Source organism: Tyto alba, unplaced genomic scaffold, assembly GCF_018691265.1.
Source record: "Tyto alba isolate M040663 unplaced genomic scaffold, T.alba_DEE_v4.0 Super-Scaffold_42, whole genome shotgun sequence".
Classification (NCBI taxonomy): domain Eukaryota; kingdom Metazoa; phylum Chordata; class Aves; order Strigiformes; family Tytonidae; genus Tyto; species Tyto alba.
Genome location: NW_024881318.1, coordinates 22,172,257 through 22,195,969, shown reverse-complemented (window position 1 = coordinate 22,195,969; position 23,713 = coordinate 22,172,257). Strand labels below are relative to the sequence as shown.

General features: G+C 38.3%; 1 protein-coding gene across 1 annotated transcript in view; it reads right to left on the bottom strand.

The window, feature by feature from the left end:
• NDUFS4 (NADH:ubiquinone oxidoreductase subunit S4) overlaps positions 1-22,102 on the bottom strand; it is a 49,155-nt gene extending 27,053 nt beyond the window's left edge. Inside the window, exons 1-2 of the mRNA XM_033009030.2 lie at positions 21,942-22,102; positions 852-930 (exon numbers count right to left, since the gene is read on the bottom strand). Of these exons, the coding sequence (XP_032864921.2) occupies positions 852-930; positions 21,942-22,027 (165 nt within the window). The 5' untranslated portion in view covers positions 22,028-22,102. The remainder of the gene's footprint in view (positions 1-851; positions 931-21,941) is intronic.
• Positions 22,103-23,713: the final 1,611 nt, after the last annotated feature.

Sequence of the window (23,713 nt, the reverse complement as noted above, 5' to 3'; positions counted from 1 at the left end):
ATAACCTGTTAAACTTCAACTTGTAATTATCATTACAAACGTTCAGTTTATAAATAAAATTTCCAAATATTTCTTAAGTAGTTAATATAGCTTCAGGGATTCAAGAAAGTATACACAATATGAATTGCCTGGTACATATGATGGGAATTTTTTTTCCTGAAGATTCAAAAGTGATATGAATACCAATGAAAAGCATGCTTCTGCTGTGACGCATTCCTCCCAGAAGTCTTACAAAAATTGTACTATTGAATAATGTAAACATAAGTGTCAGGTTGCATCTAGAGTAACAGACCACACATTATGGAAGAACTTACAAGAAAAGATTGCCAAATTTCTGATCTGCTACTGATTAGCAGAAGAATGTTATGCATTTGTTCCTAGTTGTAATCTAACCTTCATGCATATTCAAAAGTCAGAGTATATGAACACAGAAACAATAATCTTGCATGATGTTTCTTTACACAGCTTCTTTAGTAATATGGGTCCTAATGAAGATAATTTCAGGAAGCTGGCAAATTCTGTGTAATTTCACTACAGAGAAAATATACCCAGATTTCAAAAAGAACAAACTACTTATAAATTACAGCTCGTACTGGTCCTTGGCCATAACATAATAACAACAAACAAGGTGGTCATAATCTTATATTGCTTAACAATTTGAATGACATATTTCCTTCACATACTTATGTTTTACTAATGTTCCCCTTTTAAAAATGTATGAGGGATGTTTGCTTTGTAGCTCACATTTATACAGCTTTCCTAGAAGAACACAGAATACCATACTGAAGGCCTATTGTGCAGAAATAACCCTGAAGGCTGTATCATAGCAGTACGCAGTAGAAAACCCTTACCAATTTTTCATCAACTGTGATGAGTTGCGTGTCTTGAGTTTGGTCTGGTGCCAGCCGCCATGTGGAAGTGCTCAGTGACCTGCGGTGCAAGACTTGAAGTTAAAAAATGATTCATGCAATGAGAAAATAGAGGCAGACAAATCTTACATAAACAAGTTACTTTAACAATATCCGTCTTGTAAAAAAAATTGAAGAGGGAGAGCTGAGGGCACAAAAATCCTTTTTCTCCCCAATTAGTTCTGTCTGCTGAGTTTTTGGCAGACTCCCACTTTGCAGTTCACAACAGGCTGCACTTTATGTCAGCCTACAGGCTCTCTGTCACAGAGAGACTGCCAGTGGCAAGGACTGTACTGCTCTATATGAATGTACAGTAGCTGGTTTGTCACGAACAGACAGAAAAATACAAGACTGCTGCAAGCATTCTGGAACTCTGATCCTTAAAATGATGGCATCAGAGGAAAAGAATCCTAAATCTATTTGTAATGGTAAAGCTCCAGTTCCACACTTTAACAGAATATTAATATATTTTTTAAAAACCAAACCAAACCAACAACAAAAAAACCCAAACCAACGAAAACACAACAAAACAAACCCTAAGCTGATAATTCAAACAAATTTTCTGGTTTTGAGTATTTTGCTTCATTTCTAAATCAGTACAGGTCAGCTTATTCATTTCCAATAAATCTTCCTGCATAATTAGTAAACCTGTATGGTACTGATGGGAACACAGAACACAATTCCACATCATTGAATTAAGAAGTAAAATTTGCCCTTAATTTGTGTTATGTCACTAATGTCAGGATCGGGGCCCTGTGAGTACAAATCATCTTTTGTCAAAATAATGCAATAGCAAGTGAAACAAGCCAAAATGCTCGATTCTCTAAGTGTTTCACAATTAATTAAGGTAATTTTAAACAAATGAGGCACAAAAATGCAAGAATACAGACAACTGAAGAGTAAGGGACTAAACCACTTTCATTTCAGCTGTTCTTCAGAGGATTACCTGATTTGGGAAGCCAGACATGCTTGCAGATGCAAATTAACTTTGAGATTTTGCCTATGGCATGCTTATAAACATACTTCTAGTAATTTAATGCTATTGGTAATATTTACCTAATTTCTGAGGAAACCATCCACAAGTGCCTTTAAAAACACCACAGCTATTAAAGCCAAATTCCAAGACTTTCAGAAAATCTTCAATACTATCCAAACTAAACCCTCCCCACATAAACTATAACTGTTAAACAGTCCATAACATGAAAGGTGTCTTAGGACAAGATAATATGCACACAATCATTCAAAACTTGTAGAACTCGTAGGATCACAGAATGGGTTGGGTCGAAAGGGACCTTAAAGCCCATCTAGTTCCACCCCCCCTGCCACGGGCAGGGCCCCCTTCCCCCAGCCCAGGTTGCTCCCAGCCCCGTCCAGCCTGGCCTTGAACCCTTCCAGGGAGGGGGCAGCCACAGCTGCTCTGGGCACCCTGGGCCAGTGTCCCATCACCCTCACCATGGAGAATTTCTTCCTTACATCTAAACTAAATCTACCCTTAAAAAAGCTCATCTTCTACCACATTCTACTAAGCCATGGAAACATGAAAGACCTAGCTGGGGGAACAGTCTCCATAACACATGAATCTACCAGGTCTTCTAATCTCAAATCCCTCCCTAGTTTTTGTGAATTCCAGTGAGAATGCATTTGACGATATGAACTTGATCATTTAATTAATCTGGTTGCACTGGATTTAACACATTAACTAAACAAACATTCAGTTTTCAGGCAACATTAGCATGGTAAAGTTTTTAGGAGGTAAAACCTACACTAGAAAGGAATTTCAAATTAATGACTATAATGAAAGCCACAAGAATCTTGTGAAACTAAGGAACTGGAACAAAGCTCAGTTGAGTAATATTTCAAATCCAGATTCCCACAAATCTATACTTCTAATGCAGGTTACGCTCTACTACATTACCTTCCATTTGCCAATAACAACTTCAAAAAATATCCACATCATGAAAAACAAACTTAAAGCACAAAGTTTATAGAATCACCCAATTTTGACATGGACAGAAACATCTATTCCTACTTAAAATGACAAAATCTGCCTGGAAGGGTCCTCTGAAGAACAACATGAAGTTTTCAAGTGCAAGGGAGTACCAGAATTTCATAAACATTGAAATTATAACTACTCTCTTAGCTTAAAATCTCTGTCCAAGAGAGCTTCTGGCTCAACACAGCTGTCATTTTAAAATTTGTACATGTAAAACAATACATCATAAAATCAGAATAGACTAATACTGCAGTATGCTACAAGAAATGGCTCTCCTATGGTCCTTCGTCAAAAACACACTAAGAGAGAAATTATCCTAAAAGCCTCCAGAACAGCAGCATTACACTTGAGTTCCAATGCTAAGTAGCTGAAGCCACAAAATTTCCAACCTTAAACAAGGCAAAAACATTGTAGTAGGAAAATTAGTTTCTCTCCAACTCCAGGAATGTTAGTATCAAAGTAGTATTCTGCAGGTATTCTAGAACATCACATGATACAGTGTTCACTACACTACTTAATGGTCAAAGAAGAACACTGGATTATGCAATCAAATTGGTCCCTTCTGGATAGAAAATAATCTAAACTATAAATCAAGAAGTTCTCTGAATCTTGCTCTGTGGAGAGGTCTGATGAGTTTGTAAACATTTGAGTATGTCAGGACTTAAGTAATAAAGCTGATCAGAATCACACTTCTTGTAATATAAATGCAATTTGGAACAAAATTTTGTACAATTCAGTTTGAATTTGGTTGGGATTTTTTGTTTTGGTTTTGCTTTTTTGTTTGTGGTTGGTTTTTTGTTTGGTTTGGTTTATTTGTTTTTTGTTGTTGTTAGGTTTTTTGGGGTTGGTTGGTTGGGGTTTTTTTAACTTGGAAAAGCATTAGTCAGCTTTGAAAAGTATAAATGTCATGGCCTTCCAAAATTATTTCCACTCACTACTGTATCGTTTGACATAATTTTTACTCAGATGATTGCTCATTTTGTAAATTCCTGTACTTGCAGAAAAAAAAAAAAAAAAAAAAAAAAAAAGATATTTCATACCATTAGAGTTACCAGGGAACAGTGAGAAGAATGTCTGAGATGTCTCTGTACTGTATACAGAGGGAGCTGATTTTTTTGCACAAGATGTCCTTGTTTACCAGGATAAATTTTGCAAGGCATCACACCTTACAGCTTTCCATGGTGTTTTAGCTCTTCTACAAAAGCAGACAGACTGCTACTCTTCATTATTTTTTTAAAGCCATTTCTCTTGACTACACCATTCTGGAAAAAGCCCAGCTGTTACTGGAATTTGCAACCTTGAATATTTCTTAAATGCCCAGCCTTCTGTCCATCCCTGGATCGCAGAGTTGGAAAGAACATACTTTCCTTAAGAATTTCCTATGTGAATAGCAGTTTTAAACTGGTATTTGGACTAGACTAGGAATGTGAACCATAAATCCATGGAGGTGTGTCTGTGCAGAAATACCTAAACCAACGGTTTTGCTTTAAAGATGACAGTCTGTTGACATTTGCATTTGTTACACCTCTCATAGGAAAGTAACCTGGATCTTAGAAATACCAGCAACTCTGCAATAATATGTGATCTGAAATACTACTCTTTAAAAGTTTACAGCAAGTGTTACTTGATTCCCAGCATGCTTGTTTAATTTTCAACAGGTTTCATTGCAAGTTTGTTCCTAATGTCAGGCACTTAACTGAGGAGATAACTAGGCAACAGGACTCTTTCACACAATCCTCTCTTTTCAAACTCCCACAATGACAAGTATAATTTCACCACTCAAGTTTCCCCTTAGAAACTGTGTAAACTTTACATATTTATTTAATTTGCATGTAAAATAAATGTAATCTAAATCACTTAAGTGACCACTCAATTTAAACCTTTTATTCTGTCCTCAACTGTAATTCTCACAAAATTCCCGACTAATACTTGCTTCTGTCCATATCCATCTTGACCTTTAGGTAGATTTTGTGACGGATAAACTTGCAGAAGTTTAAAACATACTTTTTACAGTTCTGTTCTCACAAGGTTCTCCTCCTTTCTTCTACTACTGACCTCTGGAAAGGTAACTTGCTTTCTTCCTTTCTCTTTGTAAGCAATATGGGTCCACATTATCCCACTCTGCCTCTTTTGACTGCTTACGCATTTAATTCTTTTTTCCTGTCAAAATATCTTGGGATGAGGCCTTAAGAGCAGGAAGTTCTACTTCTTACCCTGTTCCAAGACTAATCAAACTCTGATTTAAAATTACTGTACACAGAATACTTTAAATAATAATAAATAGACCAGCAATACAATTCTAAAGATCAGAAACTATACAGAAAGTTTTACATGTAATAGCTAGCACCAAAAAATCCTGCTATCATCTAGATTCATTAAAGTCCCATTCAAAACACAGATCAGTCAAACTTCCTTCACAGTTACTATCTAATAGTGTGATGAGACTCAGAGCTGGCCACAGCTCTGTTGAGGATCTGCCCAAACATTTTGCCTATAGTGAGCTTCCTACTGATGAACAAACAAGCTTTTAGATGTAAAAGCCTGGGTTTATTATAACAGTTAGCCTTTTAAAACAAAACCCCCTTCAAAACTACAGAGACAAAAGTAAAATTAAATTTTATAAAAAATGTCACCCACATCCTTTATGATCTTGCAGATACTTTCCCACAGTATCCCCCCATTAATGTGTATGGCTAATCCAATCTGGAGCTTCCTGGATTACAACCAAACCTTCACAAGGTCTTCTAGTCCCTAAGAAGTTTTATTTCATCAAGGAGGCCTGGTTTTATGGCTGGTGAAGATGCCAAACTTAGTCCATGGGACTCAAACAGCAAAATTCTCCTCTTGCACAAGTTTGTCTTTCTGTGTCTCTTCCTTCAGATGTATCTGGCATCACACTCCTCCCCAAGAACATTCCCTCTCTCAAATCTCCTAGTCACTGTCTTAGTGGGAGACTCCTTCTTTGTCCTCTACATGTTAGTCTGTCACAGAAATATGGAGGTGCCTTTGTGTTTCCACAAACATGGATAAGCTGGCATGAAGATACAGTAGCTCCTTTGCCTACAGAGACCATCACTCAAATTGTCATTGGTTTTGCAATTACAAAAGCAGTATTTTCTCCCCACCCCAAACTGTGTTGGGCATTTAAATTCCTTAAATTTCATCTATATGATCCTGTACCATCAGTTTACACTATTATCATTTAATCATTTCTATCACTTCTTATACTTTCATCATACTAATTTCTACAGTCTACTTAAAATGTAACTTTATATAATATAAAGTTGTCTTTATTTTCAAACTGATCGTGCTCCAGCTTCAGCATGAACTCTGTTTCAATATCTGCTATGAAACAATACACTTTAATGATATTTCTGGGTTTCAGTGTTAGGAATTTAAAAAAGGTTAATGTCACTTCTTCTTCCACAGTGCACAGTTCTTTAGAGACATTATAGACCTGAACATTGTATCTAGACTGGGTCATGGCTACGATTTGTTATTTTAGAGTCTCAGGGTAATCTAAATATCTTTTATACTGTGAAGATGGAAGAGTAGAAATTTGGTAAAGACTACATTACATGGTATTCTTACTAAAGACTTGCAAAAATACTCTTAGGTTATCTCAGTAACACAGAATGAATTAATGATGACTACTAGTTAAAATGTGAATTTGTGGAGTTCAAAAATTTCTATAGTTATCACGTATTCTGGAAAAACAACCTGTGTGATCATCTAATCACGTCTACCATGAAAAGCATGTGCTTCCCTTCCACCATCATCTGCTGTTTCAGCAAAGTCAGAAATGGGTTCCACACCTCTGCTACACAAATGGAGGGGTCCATTGAGAAGACACTGGAAGTTCTCCGGTCTTCATTGTAATAGTCACATCAGTATCAGGACTCTCAACCATCTTATCCCACTGCGGGTAAGGATGTAGCAGAGTTCCATTTTGCAGGAGACATACTTATGTCTCCTCTTCCCTTCTTACATCAGAGGCCCCAGCTTTGTTGATGCCATTAACCAGTTCTGTTGAACTGAAGGAACCAAACAGCAAAAAAAATAAACAGCAAAATATTTTTGTCCTATCAGCATGGATATAAGGCATCTGACTTCATCTTGGTAGTTTTGGATATCTGTATTCAATTTCTACAATTCAACAAATCTGAACTTCTTAAATATTTGCTAAATAACCTATGCTTAACCTCTATATACTTCTGGTTTTTAACCACATAAATGGAAAAATAAATTGAAGTCTTACAGAAGAAAGTGCCTGCTACAGAGCCTCTGGAAATGTCACAAAGAATCCCCCACAAGCCTTGTGGAAGGTGAGAAGCAGCCATATTTACAAGGCATGCCTTCCATGAAGAGCAATGCTGCGACTAGCTGGTTTACAACACCCAGACATAAAAGCTTGTATTTATCTGATCTAATTCAGTAGCTGAGATTTAATTCATTGCTCAAAAAACAAAAGCTCCTTAACCTCTTTATGCAACATGTCTGACTGTTTGATCTATTAGCACCCCCTTTTGGTCAACTGTTGGGAGATATGCACAGGTAATCAGATGAGAACACAGAGGTGGAACAAAGTCTTGAAGAAAACCTCACATGCCTCATGAAAAATGAAGGCAGTCATTAAGAAGTCTAAATGGTGTTTTAAATATTCTGATACTGAGTGACCAGGGCACCAGTAGGTGTTAATATACATATATGCAGAAGAAGAATCTGTGATGAACTACTGAATACACTGACCAGATAATAATTCTTAGAAAATCAACCTTTTGAAATATTACAGCATTTATCAGGAATAATATAAGCATCACAGCATACAGCCACCATAAAAACATTAAATTCTGAACAAAAATAACATGGCAACACTGCCAGCTCAGAACTTCCACAGCATCCAATCTAGTCACACACTGCAATTAAGTAAACTACAACCAAATCAGTATAATGTTCTCTCGTATAAAATACAGGCATTAATTGCCTGTTATATGATGTCAATTACAGTACAAATCACAGAATTCAGCCCCAATACAGTGCACTTTTATAAAGACAGCTTGTATAGTTGAACTTGTGAGAGATTAACTTAAATAGAGTGGGATAATACTTCCTTGGTATTAGATTCATTATTGTAATTGAAGTGATAAAGACTAAACAGATTCAATGGTATTTTATTTTTACCAGGATATGCTTACTATTCTTACTACATCCCAACATAAAAAAAATATGGAATATAATGCCAAACACTGCCTGAGGAGACCAAGTAGTTCTATTTTGTAGTGTGAACTGCATGTGTAACTTTGGGTTTGGAGGAAAAGCAAGTTCCCCATTTATAAATAGTTACATTCTCAGACAATATTGGCACATCATAATTTTTCCTTTGACTACAAAATTATGATGTTATAAACATGGTAAATTATGATTCTGAATGGATGAAAGGAATACCAATTTATTTAATATAAACTACTGAAATTTCTGTATTAAGTGGCAAAAAAGATCAAAATTTAAATAGGAATACATAAACACTGCTTCTACTTGCTAGAAAGTTTATATGCAAGATATAGATATATATTTTCCAGGTGTTGGAAAACAGAGCAGGCACTGATTGTGCTTTTCTGTTAGGCAAATCTATATTATGAAAAGAAATAATGGTCATGTAAATGTACTGTATAAACACGAAAATAATTTTAAGCATTTGTCTTGTGGCTTGTAACTTATTGTGCATCTTCAAAGCTAAATGTTAAGTTCACCTGCCTTTAGAAATATTACATGACTTAGATTTTCAAGCAGTAAACAATAAAATTTTAGTTATTTTAGATTCTATTTTAATTGTCCCACAGATAGGAAATGCTGTTGACCTACTTACAGACAACCAAGTTATCAGCTGAACCACAGCACTATGCAAACACAGCTGTAGTCCTTCCAGAACTAATGTAGGACCAGAGCGCTATATATAGCCACTCAGCACCCCAGTTAAGTCCCCGGGACAGAAGTTAGCTCTGTTAAGACACAGCCTGAGTTGCCCAACATCAGTTTCCCTCACTTAAACAGCTTTCTCAGGGTCAGCAAGGAATCAGGAAGGTTAGCTCTGACTTCGTGCCAACCCTGCACTGCTCCTGACTCAAACAGGGCCCATTTGAGCCGCTTTCTAGCCAGCTACTTGAGCCGACACCAACAGGCACACAACGAAGACCAGTGCAACCCTTCAGAAGGCTCTGTCAGTAAGCACAGACAGACTCGACCTACTTCTGCAGAGCTACACAGGTGTCTCCACTATGCTTTTGAGTACTATGCCTTTTAGGAACATTAATTAGGCAGGTACCTGCACGGCACAAGCATACACACAATGAAAACAGCTTGAGCTGAGGAACGGTTCAGGCAAAAATCCACAGACCTGGCTTGGGATCAAGTCATCACACTGGCAAGAGAGGGCTGCACATCCTGAAACAGTTCTCTGCAAGTCCCAGGCTGATACCAGACTGTTTCTCGATGTGTTTGGATGTAAACTCAGTCATTATTTGAAGTCATTCAACTGAACTTCTGAACAAAGTCATGCCAGTGCTTCTACATCCCAATATGCACGAGTCAAAGTATGACAGTGGTCTCTCCCAGATTACAGCAAATAGACTACAAACACTTTTGAGAGATAGGATTAACACATTAAGAATAAAATGACCAAAAATTATTTAAATATTTTTGTAGTAGCAATCATAAAACTCATTATGAAAGGAGATTCGGGGTACTATTACAGCAGTAGAATACATAATTTATAAAATGTCCAACTGCTGTCAGATGACAGAGGCTCTGAACTACTGCCACCTATACACGTGCAGGTCAGCAACTTTACTACATGTTACTCTCCAAACCAGAAGACCCGATCCTAGAAATTAACCTCAGATAACAATCTGAGAACAGCAGGTTACCCATGGCCCAGTGGAAACCTCTTGTAGGCAAGTCAGCCAAAAGGCAAATAATACTAGGAATGCTGCATGGTCCATATCAACTACCAAATGAATTTTACATTGTCTAGTTAGAAAACCTAATAAAGTTAAAAAGGAAGAGGGAAAAGTTATGTAGGGAGTAAAGACAAAATACACAGGTGACATATTTGCTCTGTTTGTGCTTTCTAAATGTCAGACTTCTCCCCACACATACATATTCAGGCATTCATACAACTAGACAATACCTAAAAACTGTGCTCTCTTTATAAGTAAGAACAACAAAAGTCAAAGGGTTTAATTCCAAAACTGTGAGGAATGAAACTAATGTTCCACAACCCACCTCTGTCTTAGGGGAGCTTATGTATTTTGAACAAGAGCCTTTGAATCATGTAAAATTAAACAACAACAACAACAAAAAGAGTAAAGATTCCTCTGCGTTTGCAAACTGGTTTATGGCATAGTACAGTTCTGTATTTCATCCCTATCCCTCCCTCTTGATTTAGCCTATTTGACTGTACTTACAGGCTTAACTAATACTTATTCTAATAATCTAAGTTAATAGGAAGGTCTGTAAAACATGACATATAAAGAAAGGCAACTTCTTTCTTATTTAATGCTCTCAAACACTTGAACTGTAAACTACTGTACTAAAGTACAGTACAAAAAAGAATCTCTTATAGTGTAACTGGAAAAGTACATCTTGGTTTATAATGCCTCACGAAAGTCAACTGAGCTTTTTGGCTAGTATGCCTCAGCTGTTTGGGAGCTACGATGAATGTATTTATTTAAGAGTTATCCATTTATGTTTGTAGTACTTCATTAAAGACACCTAGAAACAAATGCCTCACAAATGGAATGAGACACACAGAAGCAGGTCACTTTTCAGAACGGTATGATCTCAACAGCTGTTCTAGATGAGAATGGGATAATCTAGCTAGTATCATCACATATTATTTTATTTCACCCTTGCTTTGTCAACTTTGCATTGTCTCAGCCACGTTACTCTTCCATTTCTTTCCTGACCTCAGGCTTTGTCCTCAACTCCTCTTTGAACTGTTGCCATTCCACAGTTATCAGGTACCTTTGCTACTCGCCATTATACCATACACCTTAATCACACCAGAGCCCATTTTTTAAATTCTTCTGCCTGTACACATCATTGCCTTGTTGACATACTTCCAACTTCCTTTTCACACACCTCTGATGTTTCAATAAATCTTTTCCTACTGAGTTGTAAGCAGAGAAGATACACCAATGGTGACATCTTACATGCGAGAATATAATTTGAGTTTCCAAGTCAGCTTGTGCTCCAATATTAACATTCTGAAGACAAACTGTCAGACCATGCATCAGGACCCTAAGGGCACTAACAGGTCTTAATGGCTGTGACCAGCCTCACGGAGGGCCTCCTTGAACACTCCCTGCCTGCAGCCCCAGAGCTCAGCTCTGGGTCTTCAGCCGTTGCCTAAGTGACACCATTAACTGTACCCACCTCCATCCCTGGCTCCAGTCTTTGAGTGTGGCTAAATCCCTCACCCAAGCTGCAGAATTACTCCAGTCCTGTTCAGATCCTGCTGCATGGATGGACTTCAGACAAGTGTCAGCTTGTCTCCAAACTTTTCTCTGGCTCCTGCTCCTGACTGAACTGCCTGGATGGACCCTGGACCTGGCTCATGACTTCGCTCCATCTGGAACTGTTGATGTGCCCTATTACCAGCACCCAGCTCTCCTCATGCACAGATGATGCTGTGGGACTGTGCCCTGCTCAATGAGGGCACTGTCCCTGCTGGGATCACCCTCAGCTTCCAGTTTGCCTTATCTTAAGGAGCAGCCAGCCTTGCTGCTCCCTGACACTTTGCTAGTCATTAATTCCTATCAAGTTCAGTTTTTTCCAGTGTATGCAATATATTTGTACTTGTTTTTCAGCCTCATTACTTTGCAACCAAAGCACAGGACTTAATTTTTACGTAGTCTCTCTATAATGTCTAATTTTAAATGTTATCTCTTTTCAAAAATATACTAACCACACAGGTTTTTTGTTGTGGGTACCAGTGTGATTAATTAGCTTCTACAATACACATTTGTCTTTAGCTTAAAACAAATGGTTGGCTGCAATATAAGCAACCTGTGCAAGTATCTCTGATGGAAGTTTTAAAAAAATTATCGCATCAAAATTTTAACTGCTATTCCACATGCAAGTGCAAGTAACAATTAAATGGCACTAGTAGTTTCGAGGAAAAAAAATAAGTACTTCCTTTTAGAAAGTACTTCTCCACAGGCCTGGAACAACAATTCTTTAAACTCACAAAAGACAAATTATTTTGTGTTACAAGAGTAATATAATGAAACTGCCAAGTTACTTAAATGAAGTCTACTTTAAAAGAAAGCCCAAGTGCCCTGTTCAATAACTGCCTTACTTAACTTTCTTTCCACTTACTGCTATTTGTTAATGCAAACACACCTTACAAGCCCTTTTGGAGAACTCACCTTTGAAAATAAAAATAACCTCATCATCTACCCTATTTCTGTGTTCTCTTGCACTCATACATTGACCCTCTCCTCCTTCACTGGTGCTACTCTCCTTTTACTAGTCTCTTTTCATATTCTTATTATCTGAGCATCTATTAGCTCTCTGAAAGGAGACTGCTAACCTTGCCATTACTCACTCTTTTCTAAAGAGGAATAAACACTTAAGGCAAAACTGGTGCCACAAATGCAGACCTTATTCTTGAATTCCAGTTCAGACAACAACATTCAGATTATTTCTCTCTTTCTCTGGTAGGCACAATCAACACTGACATATGACAAATCACCACTGCTGCAGAATTTCCCTTCAGATAACTTACACAGCACATAGAAATACTTTCCGAATATATGACAAAACAGTCAAAGCTACTGCATGAAGAGATCTGACTTTTTTTTCCTTTATTTAAAATATAGTGGTTCTAGTGAAAGTAGTAAGCCACTTACTCTTGGGTCTTTAAATAGCCACAAAACACAGCTCTGATTTTATAATGAAAGGTGTCACTTCTAAACATCGTTGCCATCAGATGCAATATCCATAAAAATCTCTGCTTAAAACTACTGAGATATATAGAAAAGATGAAAAATTAAACTGTTATCCTCTGCAATGAAATTTCAGTTTAGACTTTAATAAATATGGCATCACTAACATTTAGTAGAACATTAACTCATTAGAGTGACAGCAAACAACAACATCAGAAGAAGTATTTACATGTAGAGTGTATATTCATAAAAGATAGGTCTCCAAATATTTTATATAAAACACAACAAATCTTATTTTAAAAAAATAATTAACAGAAGCTGTTTAAGAAATCTTCCATGTTAACACTCTAAGAATAAGCAGCTGCAAGAATTGTTTGCCCACACACATTCTGGAGCTGCCTACAGTCTGTCTAGTTGAGTCAAAAATTAATTTACTTCCTCAATGTCAGCCACAGGTCAAGGGAAGATTAAGACAGACAGAAATTACCACAACTAGAAAGTGGCTTGTTAACAGAATGGTACCTAAACATACCACTATACTGCCAAGAGGGAACAACTGCACTTTGAAACTCAGACAGAAATATGCCATTCATTTCCTACGAAATACGCATTATAAAGAAGGTAATGTTAACTGTTCACCTTGCCTCCTGCTAGCTTAACAGTATCTTTTATTTCAAAGAATAAAGGATGTGGTCTTAAAACAGTTTTGGAGGTATACTTTGTAACACACTCAGAATCAAATTCTTACAAAAGAATTTTTAAAAGCTTATAAAAATCCACTATATTGTCATGAGAATGAAAACGTACATGGATAAAACATATAAAACAATAAGCTCTTAAGGATTATACAGCTTTACCGAAACCATTCAAAGATTTTTTTTAAACTTGGGGGTTTTTAAAACTATTTGTGAATAGGTTCAAGTTTCCCTGCTAACTATATAAGCCTCTCAGCTTTTTAATTTCTTACAACAGACAGTTTAATCTATGACAATTTTGTCAACAGCAGAAAAATCAATAGCTGTCTAGTGGGGTGAGATGTCTCTAATTTCTAGTTTTTCTCAAAATACTAAAAATTTAATTTCAGGCCTTATGGAAGCATAAAAAAAAAAAAAAAAAGGCAAACAAACATGGTTCACTCTCAAAGAACCAAAAAATACACAAGTTTAAGAACAGGTATCTTCCTGCATCACAAAGAATTGCATAAAACTATGAACAAGACTGTGTGTTACTCCCAGACAGAACTAGTGACGTTTCCTTTGTATCTCCAGAAACTTATCTTATGCCTAACACTGTTTTCAGGCATGCTTAAAGTACACAAATTCCTTTAAAATTTTTTTTAAAATAAAAAATTCACAGAAACAGTCACAAGATTGGGGATGGTGAGAAATTAGTACCATGCTAAGGTGATTTGTCCATAGAATAAGTTATACAAAGACATCACCAAAAACAACATTCAAAATTGAGAATGCAGATAAAAGTTAAAAATACCAACCATATTAACTGTAATTAGTGCTTCCATCCACACTATTCAGCAACATGTGCTTAACAATAGGTGAGATTTCCCACAGTGTAGACCTATTATAGTAGTCTAACACACTGAGTCTAATAATTCCTACTGTTGATTTGATTTGCATTTATTTCCTCCCCAAAAAAGAAGTATCAGATTCTGATTTTGCTTGTGTCCAGTTGCGAGTGAAAGTCCAAAGCAGCATGTTATTGAGGTAGATGGTTTCAATTCAACTCTCAAGTTACTTTGGGTTTTGGAACTTAACTTCTGAATCTCACTGCTGCATTTTGATAGTGCCTGTTTTTGTGAAGAATGGCTTTGAAAATGATAGTTCCTATGAGTCTGAAATACAACCCGAACCAAATGTCTGCTGGGCTTTTCTAGTCATATATAAATATTGCATCAAGTTGAGATGTATAATGAAATAATAAGGTTAATTGAGTCATAATGCTCAAACTTACATTCAGGCAACATCGAGGTCATTTTTGTAATCCAAAAAGGTAGTATTCTTCCAGCACAAATCACACCTATTGCATAGTATATATTAAACCACCACCACTAAAACAAATTTTATTATTCTGTTAACATAGATTTGAAATTCTATCGACAGTTGTCATTTGAATTCCCCTTCTTCATGTATCCATATGACATTTCATAATCTATCAATTTCTTTAGCTATTTGACAAAAAATGTGCTTGAAGTCATTGTGACAAGTCCTACAAATAAATTTCTCTCCAACTTTGAGATATCAAATATTTGGTATTAGGAAATAGCAACATGAAAGCCTTTTCCATTAAAAAAGTTTGGGGTTTTGTTTTGAAAACAAAGTAAGTGTCATTTTCAAACAGTGTCAGAACCTATTTTAAATTGTTTAGACCCTAGAGAAAGTATTACATCCTTCTGTTGTAGGATAGCAGTGCCAACAAATGTCACCTCTAACCTCCAAGGCTTTTTTGTTTGTTTTGTTTTGATGGCAGTTTGAGTTTTCATTCATGTCTCCACTCCTCTTCAAATATTCAAAGTAGAGAGAAGATTATTAGGTTCTCAGATCAACATGTTTAGGGAAAAATTTATTTTAACATGTAATAATGCTTTTTTTAAGTATATGTCAGACTTTAGGTAAGTGACCTGCAGTTCTGAGCCCACAGTAACTAGTTGCCACAAAGCCTGTAAGAAGAGCTTTCAGCTATTCTAGTGCAGAAGCAAGCACATCACTTATTTACTAGTTACCTTTCAGCAAAAACATACCTTGTCTGTTTGCTTGTCTCTATTAAACGTTCTCTTGCTGAAAAGGCTGTAATTCCTCCCCTTTTGAGTTTCTAGTTTCAAAAGCGAAGGAACCAAATGAAATTAAAACAAGTCACTCCAAGTTATATGCCCAATAAGGAAGAGCAACTGAAGTCTTACCAGGAACATTTTGTTGTCATAATACCTGCTCTACTTAATTCTCCATAGTTACATGAGAAAAATTATAATTTCCAGAAAAACCACATCTCTGCCATGCGCCCATTCTCAAACTTTGGCTCTCATGTCCTATTTTCCCCTTCTGCCCTTCTTACTTTCACATCTTTCCACCCATCCTCTTCCTCACCTAGACCAACACTGAAAGTCCTTGAACTTCAAGAAACATCATGGGAATCCCATACAACTTTAAGAAGAAGAATGATCTTGATCTTAGCTTACCAAGAGACACATAGTGCATTAGAAAAAGGCTAAACTACATGATACATGGCACTTTTCACTTCTTAACTTCTCTAACCTGTGACAGAATTACTCACTTTGACAGCAACATTCTACTATTCTAATGGTTCACTACATCCAACATCTTCATTCCTTCATGGAGGCTTTCCAAAGTTTCCTCCTTCCATTTTAAAGGAAATAGGAAGCACTCCAACACCCTACTTCCCATAATGCCAAATAGAGGAGGAGGAAATCTAAAGCATCATTCTGCTTCACCAGAGCCACTCTGACCTCATAATAAAGGTGCATATCCATGAACAATGTATCAGTCATGAATAGAACAGTATGTTGTCCTGTCAACTCTTACAGGATAGAAGCAAGTGGTGATGGCTCAGCAACTGAGACTCTACGTAAAGTACTGCAAAAGAACTCAAGTCATCCTACTTGTCAGAAGTCTCCTCCTCTCTCCCTCAAAAGCATGTGAAGCTTCTGGGGAAAGAGGACCTTCCTTCACAAGACCCAAACACCATATCATCATCAAAGGACATATGACTATAAAAAATAACCACTGATGTTGCTTTCAGTCACATTTTCAGTGAATATGCAAGATTCGGCTGCTACACCCTCTCTTACCCATACAATCATTATTTGAACTGTGTGTGGACAGAGTCAAATGCAATGGGTTTTAAATGAATTATACACTTAGATGAAGGTAATATCTACTTCTCCCAGACTACTGCTTCAGGCTGTCTGCAAGATCAGGTGCTGTCTGGAGTCTTTTTTCAAAAAAACTTATGCTCATTAAGTGTAGAAACTGCAGTGTTTTTCATTTTTTTCTCCCCTTCCTATGTCCATTTGCCTCTCCATATCTTTCACCTGGAGCATGCACCAAACCTCCACACCATCACAACCTGATGACCAAAAAACTCCCTGAAGTTTTATTCCGCATTTCAGTTTACAGTTGTACTGTTGTGCTGTAAGATAGACTGATTCAGTGTACTTTCTCTGATATGTATCAAAACCAAAATAGATATTCACGATAAAAATGTAGAATTCAAGTTAAAGAAATATGTTAAAAGATCTTTTTCCCCTATGACTAACCAAAATAAAACTACGTAAAAACACCATTTATACAGCAAGCGCAAGTCCTCAAAAAACTTTCTCCCTTGGTCTTATCTTGAAATTTTATTCCAGGTACTGACGGCAGATGCAGTTACCCATTGGAATTAATTTTGATGAAGTTAAATTCTGCATAACTATTTTTTCTATTAACGAAAACCAAAGCTTCTTATGTGTGAACCTGTCAACACCACATGTACATTATCCCATAAAGTATATGAGTGCAAGTAGCAGACAAACATTACAGCTGGATGAAGTAAGTAATACAACTGCTGCAACATGCTACTTATTCCAAACTTGACAAAAATGTCATACTGGCTAGCATTAACACTGTCTAAACAGTGTTTCTATTAACAAAACACAGTCAGAGCTTTCTGAATCTTTGGTAGACTCTGGTCTACCCAGATCTAGATCTGGAAAGTCTACTAAGCCCTATTTTAACATATGATCTAATACGAACATGCAACAAAAAATCCAACACTATTCTAAAGAAAGAAAAAAAAAACAACATAGCAAATAATAACACAAAAGAGTAAACTAGTTATCTTGTGGGGAAAAAGAAAACCAAACTTTTTTTGAAAAGTTAATAAACATTTTCTCAATTATTTATGACAGAGCCAGATAGAAAATTAATTAGATTTCTTCTAGTTTCTTCTAGTTCTTTATTTTCCCATAAAAATGGCCTCCTCTCTTTTTACTGAGAGGGAAGCTTGCTTATGTATCCAACAACTGAAGAACACGATTTAAATGGCACCCCAGGTTTCCCTGTTCTCTTGAACATATAGCATTAATTGAGTAACAGGCTTTCTACTACACAAATGTCCGTAATTCTTCACTTTTATAACCTCAGGTATCCATTTATGATGAACTAGCAAAACATTTGCTATCATGCTCAGTCTTTACAACAGAATTACAAAAGGCAGGTAATACATTTTGAAGAACCACCATCTATCACTGAAAAGTGACATGAACAATCCATTATCATGAAATGTAGGGACTGTGTGGCCAGGTATTACACCTGCACACACAAAATACTCTGCTTCTGCAACAGAAATTAGTATCTTTATATCCTCACTTCAATACCTTGTGAACTAAAGGAACTCACTGAAATACTATGCTGATTTCCAGTTCAGTAGAAATTTGAAGTTTTCTTTCCCCAGCTCCACCTGCCCATATTTCCTAATACAAGGAGACACTGTAATCTTTCCCAAGACATATAAGAATCCCTCCTCTGCTTTCCTCCAATTCACAAGAAACTTAAAGAAATGTAACTGTACTATCTAAACTATACCTCTTAATCAAATTTTGGCTGCATATAACTAAGAGGTAAAATTTGAAATAATTAGGTAAGACAGACAAACAAGGTACAACTTTCCTCCTGATGAGATCAAACTCAGAAGAGCATGCTCAATGCAATTTCAAGTTCCTGAAACCTTGACAAATCTCACAGCATGAAAGCTTCAGAACTGTGATCTAAGCAAAGGAGGCACTTCTACCTTTTATATCAGCTCAAGACACCTGCTGGTCTACTAGGCTCATCAGCAGACAGAATAATGATGGACCACTGCTTCAGTGATTTAAACTGGCACACAGAACTTCATAAAGATATAAGGAATGTTGTGGCATGTTCTCTTAACTGCGGCCCAAACACTTATTTCCTTGTGTTACCAGCAACCAGTTCAGAATCATCAAGCAGCTTGGGCATCCGTATTTTGTAGTGCTTAAACAAGGACTGATAAATTCAATCTTTGCATCTGATGATGTCATAATATTTGTAAGAACCAAATATAACTCATGGAAATCAGAATAAAATCTCTCTTGCCACTATTGGGAAGTGATCTTGCAAATTTTTGCAAAACCAGAGGGTAGCTATTCTATTCTGTAATTGAAGTTCTGAAAACTGGAGAACTATCAGAAGTGTCACATGTAAAAATCTCCAAAAAACTGCAAATAAAACTACTGCTTGAAGGTTTTCACTTTAGTTCTACAGTGCTCCAACAATTAACTATATTACTCACATAACCTAATTTAGGCAAATAACATGAAACTGTAATTTAACCAAGTTGTACCAAATTTGACCAAACCTTACTCTGAATCTGAGTAAACAAAATCATAGTGCTGAAGTGACGGAAGAATCATTCAAATGCCCTCAGAGTTGACAATTCCAGCATCTCCTTCAGTCGTCTCCTAAGAACAGTGTTAACTGTTATGGTTAGCAATTCTAACACCTATCTTTACTTTGATGCACACATCTGGCATATTGGTATAATGCAGTATTTCTACTGACTGACAAATACACAGATTACTCCAGTAACAAATTAGATAGACAAAGATTTTAAATATATTCTGAATCTGTTGTAACAAATAAGCTACTTGCACCAAACTCTACCTGTCAAAATACTTTTCTGAAAGGAAACCAGTGTTGCAGGATCTGTATATCCAACTGCAATATATGCTGCAAACCATTGGCTTCTCCAAGAAGTACACTTTTGGATACCTGCTGATCATTATAACCAGAAAATAAACTGAAGTGCTTTGTATTATAAGACCATTTACAATTCTGTGAGACTGGGAAGTTTCTTTATCCTCTTTTTACAAAATGAGATGTGAGATACTAAAGCTAGAAATGGGACTTGTATACTGCCAAGCTGTGAGGCACCTACCTCCATACTGAAATTTATGATATTGGAGTGATCTAGATTTCTACTGAAATACAAAGGATTATATGGTATATAGGAAAGGTATCCACAAAGGAAAACAAACCAAACAGCTGCTTTCAAGAAGCGATAGAAAGTACAGAGGCAAAAGACACACCTTCCCTGAAGCATCTCTACCTAATTTTATTACCTCACTATGTGCTGGATGAAGACAGTTCAAACTCAAAATTTAGAGTCCTGAATCCCCTTCTGTAATTATCTACCTTGATTCTCCTTTCCAAGTAGGAAGACTGTAGAAACTGCTTAATGATTTTTTTTGCATAAAATAGTAACTGAGAATAGGAAATATGTAAGTTTCAGTGCCTACTCCATCAATAATTAATTACTTTACAAAAATTATGCAATGAATGACAGCCTCAACCATTTCTTCGCAGTGCCAAATTTCTTATTCTGAAACATCTTTTCCTTGTTCCAAGGAAAATTTTGTTCTCACTCTTCCAACATGTAATGGCTGCAAAGATGTGTAAAACTTGAAATTCATAGTGCTCTTCCCTGCCTCTTCTCCAAAAAACCTGCAGATTTATGATCAGGCCACTCTCATTTGGGATGTGAAGTGTAAGCTCCAGGCCCCCTCAGGCAAATATCTTCAACCTCCCTCTTAATGAAAATATTAAGGAATGCTAATTCTTCAGTCTCCCTCTGTGTCAGGGAAGGAACCTACAGCACTATTTCAAAGAAGAAACTTCCCAGAAGACGTGCCAATTTAAGAGTCCCTACCTCACATTTCCATGTTGTTCATTCCCACCCCACTACATACTACTATTTGTTCTGGAGTAACTGTTTAAAAGGTAGAGTGGCAAAAGTTTAAAGCAAAAAAAGTTATTTTTAAATTTATCAGTTGACTGATTCAATTTACCACATGGCACTGGCAACAGTTGCGTCAACACCACAGAGGACTAAACGAAGGGTAGAAACAAGCAGTCAAACATGAACAGTAAGTTTCTGCATTAGCATAGTGAAATTCTTAAATTCATATTCACAGCTTGCAAAGCATTTTTATGAGACTGAGGATTAATCTTCAGCATTGTAAAGCAGGTGCCATTTTAAGAGAAAGGAAGCAGTAACTGACAGGATGAACAGTAAGAGCATAAAAAGTGGGAGGAAAGTAGTATGGTCATAGTCCTTCTTTCTCTATGTATGCAAATATAGCTTTCTGTGTGTGCTTTCATATATATATATATATATACATATATATATATATATATATATAAAAAGACCACACAGATTTTAATACATTACTGAAACCATATTGAATGTATGCTTATCTGTAAAGACTTAAATAGCATGGAAAAGCAAATCCCTTAAGTCACAGTTAATGACACTGAACTATATTTTTTATTCCTGACTAGAAGTGAGTCTGAGCCCTGTGACACTGAAGTAAACACATGCACACATGTTCAACTAGAGGTTGGTCATGTACTGGACTTTCAATACAGGTCTCTGCACTAAAGAAACAACTAGCAAAGTGCCACCAAAATGATAAAGTAATTTCTAGCATTAGTGGAATTCTGTGAGTGAAATTCCTCCCAGTGATGAGTCATAAGTAGCTATGTACCCCCCGAAAAAAGTAAGAGACCCTGGGGTGGGGACAGACAGGAAAAGCTACAGGGTCCCGAACAGGGCAGAGGGGTGCGAGTCTCTGGGAAGGCCGTGCTGGCGACGGAAGGAACCATCGCCCGCTCCGGCTCCCTGGCAGCGAGGCAAACGCTGCCCTCCGCGCCGGGCGCGGCGGGGCTCCTCTGCCGTTCCGACCAGCTCCCGACCTCCGGGCGCCGCAAGGACGCCGGCCGGGCGGTGACAGCGGGGAAGGCAGCAAGGACAGACACGGACAGACACGCACAGCCCCGGGTAAGGGCCTCGGGCCGGGCGGTGGCTGGCAGCCCGGCCGCCCCCCGTTCGCGGCGGGGCCCTGCGCGGCGCCCCCGGCCCAGCGCCCCAGGCGGCCGCGGCGAAGCCCTAGGCCCGGGTCAGCCTCCTCGGCAGCGCGGCCTCCCCCCGCGGGCCGCCGGCGGCGGGTCCCTGGCTGCGGCGGTGCCGCCCGGCCGGCCAGCGGCCCGCGGTGCCCGTTACCTGGCCGGCCGCAGGCGGGCCGCGGCGGCCCCGGTCCTCGCGACGAGCTGCCTCAGAGCCGCTGACATTGAGAGAGCCGCCGCCATGACGCTCGCCGCAGCCGCTGCGAGACGGCGGCGTCACACGGCCAAACCTCCTCCGCCCAGACAGGAAACGCGAAGGCGAGGGCGAGGGCGGGAAGAGGGAGGAGGGGAACGGGGCGCGGCGGGCAGCGGGGAAGGCGTGGGGGCCGGTGCCGGGGAAGGCCGGGCCTGGTACCCGGAGCCCCGGGGAGGAAGCGTGCCGGCGTCTGGGGCACCGGCGCCCCTTCCCCAGCTGCGCGTTCGGTCCTGAAACGTCTCCTGGCAGCTCCGGTTTGGACGCCATCTTCTCAGTGTCAGGGGACGAGCGCCTGAGCGAGGGCTGGCGCGGGCCTGGCCGTCCCCTTGGTAGGGCGGCCGAGCGGGCCGGTGTGTGTGCCCGCCGGCGGGGTGGCGAGGAATGGCGGGCTCCCAGCCCTCGGCTCCCCTGCTCCGGCAGCTCCTCTGGCTTGGGCGCCACAGCCGTGGGATGGGTATTTTTGGCCCCATTCTTTCCCATTCTGTTTCACGGACAAAATGGTGCACACTGCACAAAGGCATCAAAGCCTTGATACATCTTCCTGTCCCTTTTTTAAAAAAATATTTATTAGTTTCACTAAAACGCATCCACATTCTTGGACCACTGAAGTACCTCTCCAACATACTGTAGTGCTTTCAGGAGCTCTGTCTAGCTCCTAGATCAATTCCAGCCTTGTTTCCTATATTCAAGAAAGATGGGCAAGAGCCCTGTTCTCTTGAAGTAGAGTCGTTTTTAATACATTAAAAGGGAAGTAGATAAAAGTACTTATGCCCTGGAAGCATCATCGTGCGGTGTTCGTGGTTAAAGAAGACAGGTTGCTCTAAATCTAGTCAAATACGATAGTGTTCAGTGCCGAAAGCTAAGACAACAAAGTTTTCAAAAATCCGTGATGCAAAAGCATGGTGTTACAGCAGGATCTGTAATACTGTGAAGGACTGAAAAGTTTTTGGTTCTAGGGGAAAAAAAAAAAAAAAAAGGCGGTATTCTTAAAATTATTCTAATTGCCTTTATATTAAAAATCTGTTGACATTTTGAAAAAGGCTAAAGTCTCAGCTTCAATTCTACTGTAAAACTGAAAAAATATTTAGAAGTTTGTTAAACAGGAAAGTGATGAAATTCCTACAGGAGGAGATGCTGGTTTTGACTAAATGTTTCTGTGTTGCTCCAGAAGCCAGCCTCACTTTCGATTTTGACAGCACAGTTTGACAGGGCCAGATACAAAAATTCTGCACAATCAAGTAGCCTCAGTGTTTTCCTGCCCCAAATAAAGGAAGACAAAAGAAGAATAGTTCTGATGAAAAGTTAAACTTTCAACGAGTGACTTCTGCAGTTATCAAATCAACAGAGCATTAATTTTCAATGAGAACAAAGAAGCAACACCCTTGTATTATATAATCCTAATTAAATGTCAGACCTAGAGCCATTATTTCATAGTCATTGTCTTAGGCAAAGGTTGCAAAAGACTTTGTATTGTAAGTCATCGTATTAGAACTTTCCACTCTCAAATATGTAATTTTCTGTGCTTTCTTCCCATCAAACACTTCTGAGATATGGGAAAATGAAAACATAGACCCATTTTCCCTTTCAAAAGAGCAACAACGCTGCAGAAAAAGAAAGATGAAAAATCTTTCAAGGCAGCATAATACGGAGACACAGTAAGGACAGTGATTTAT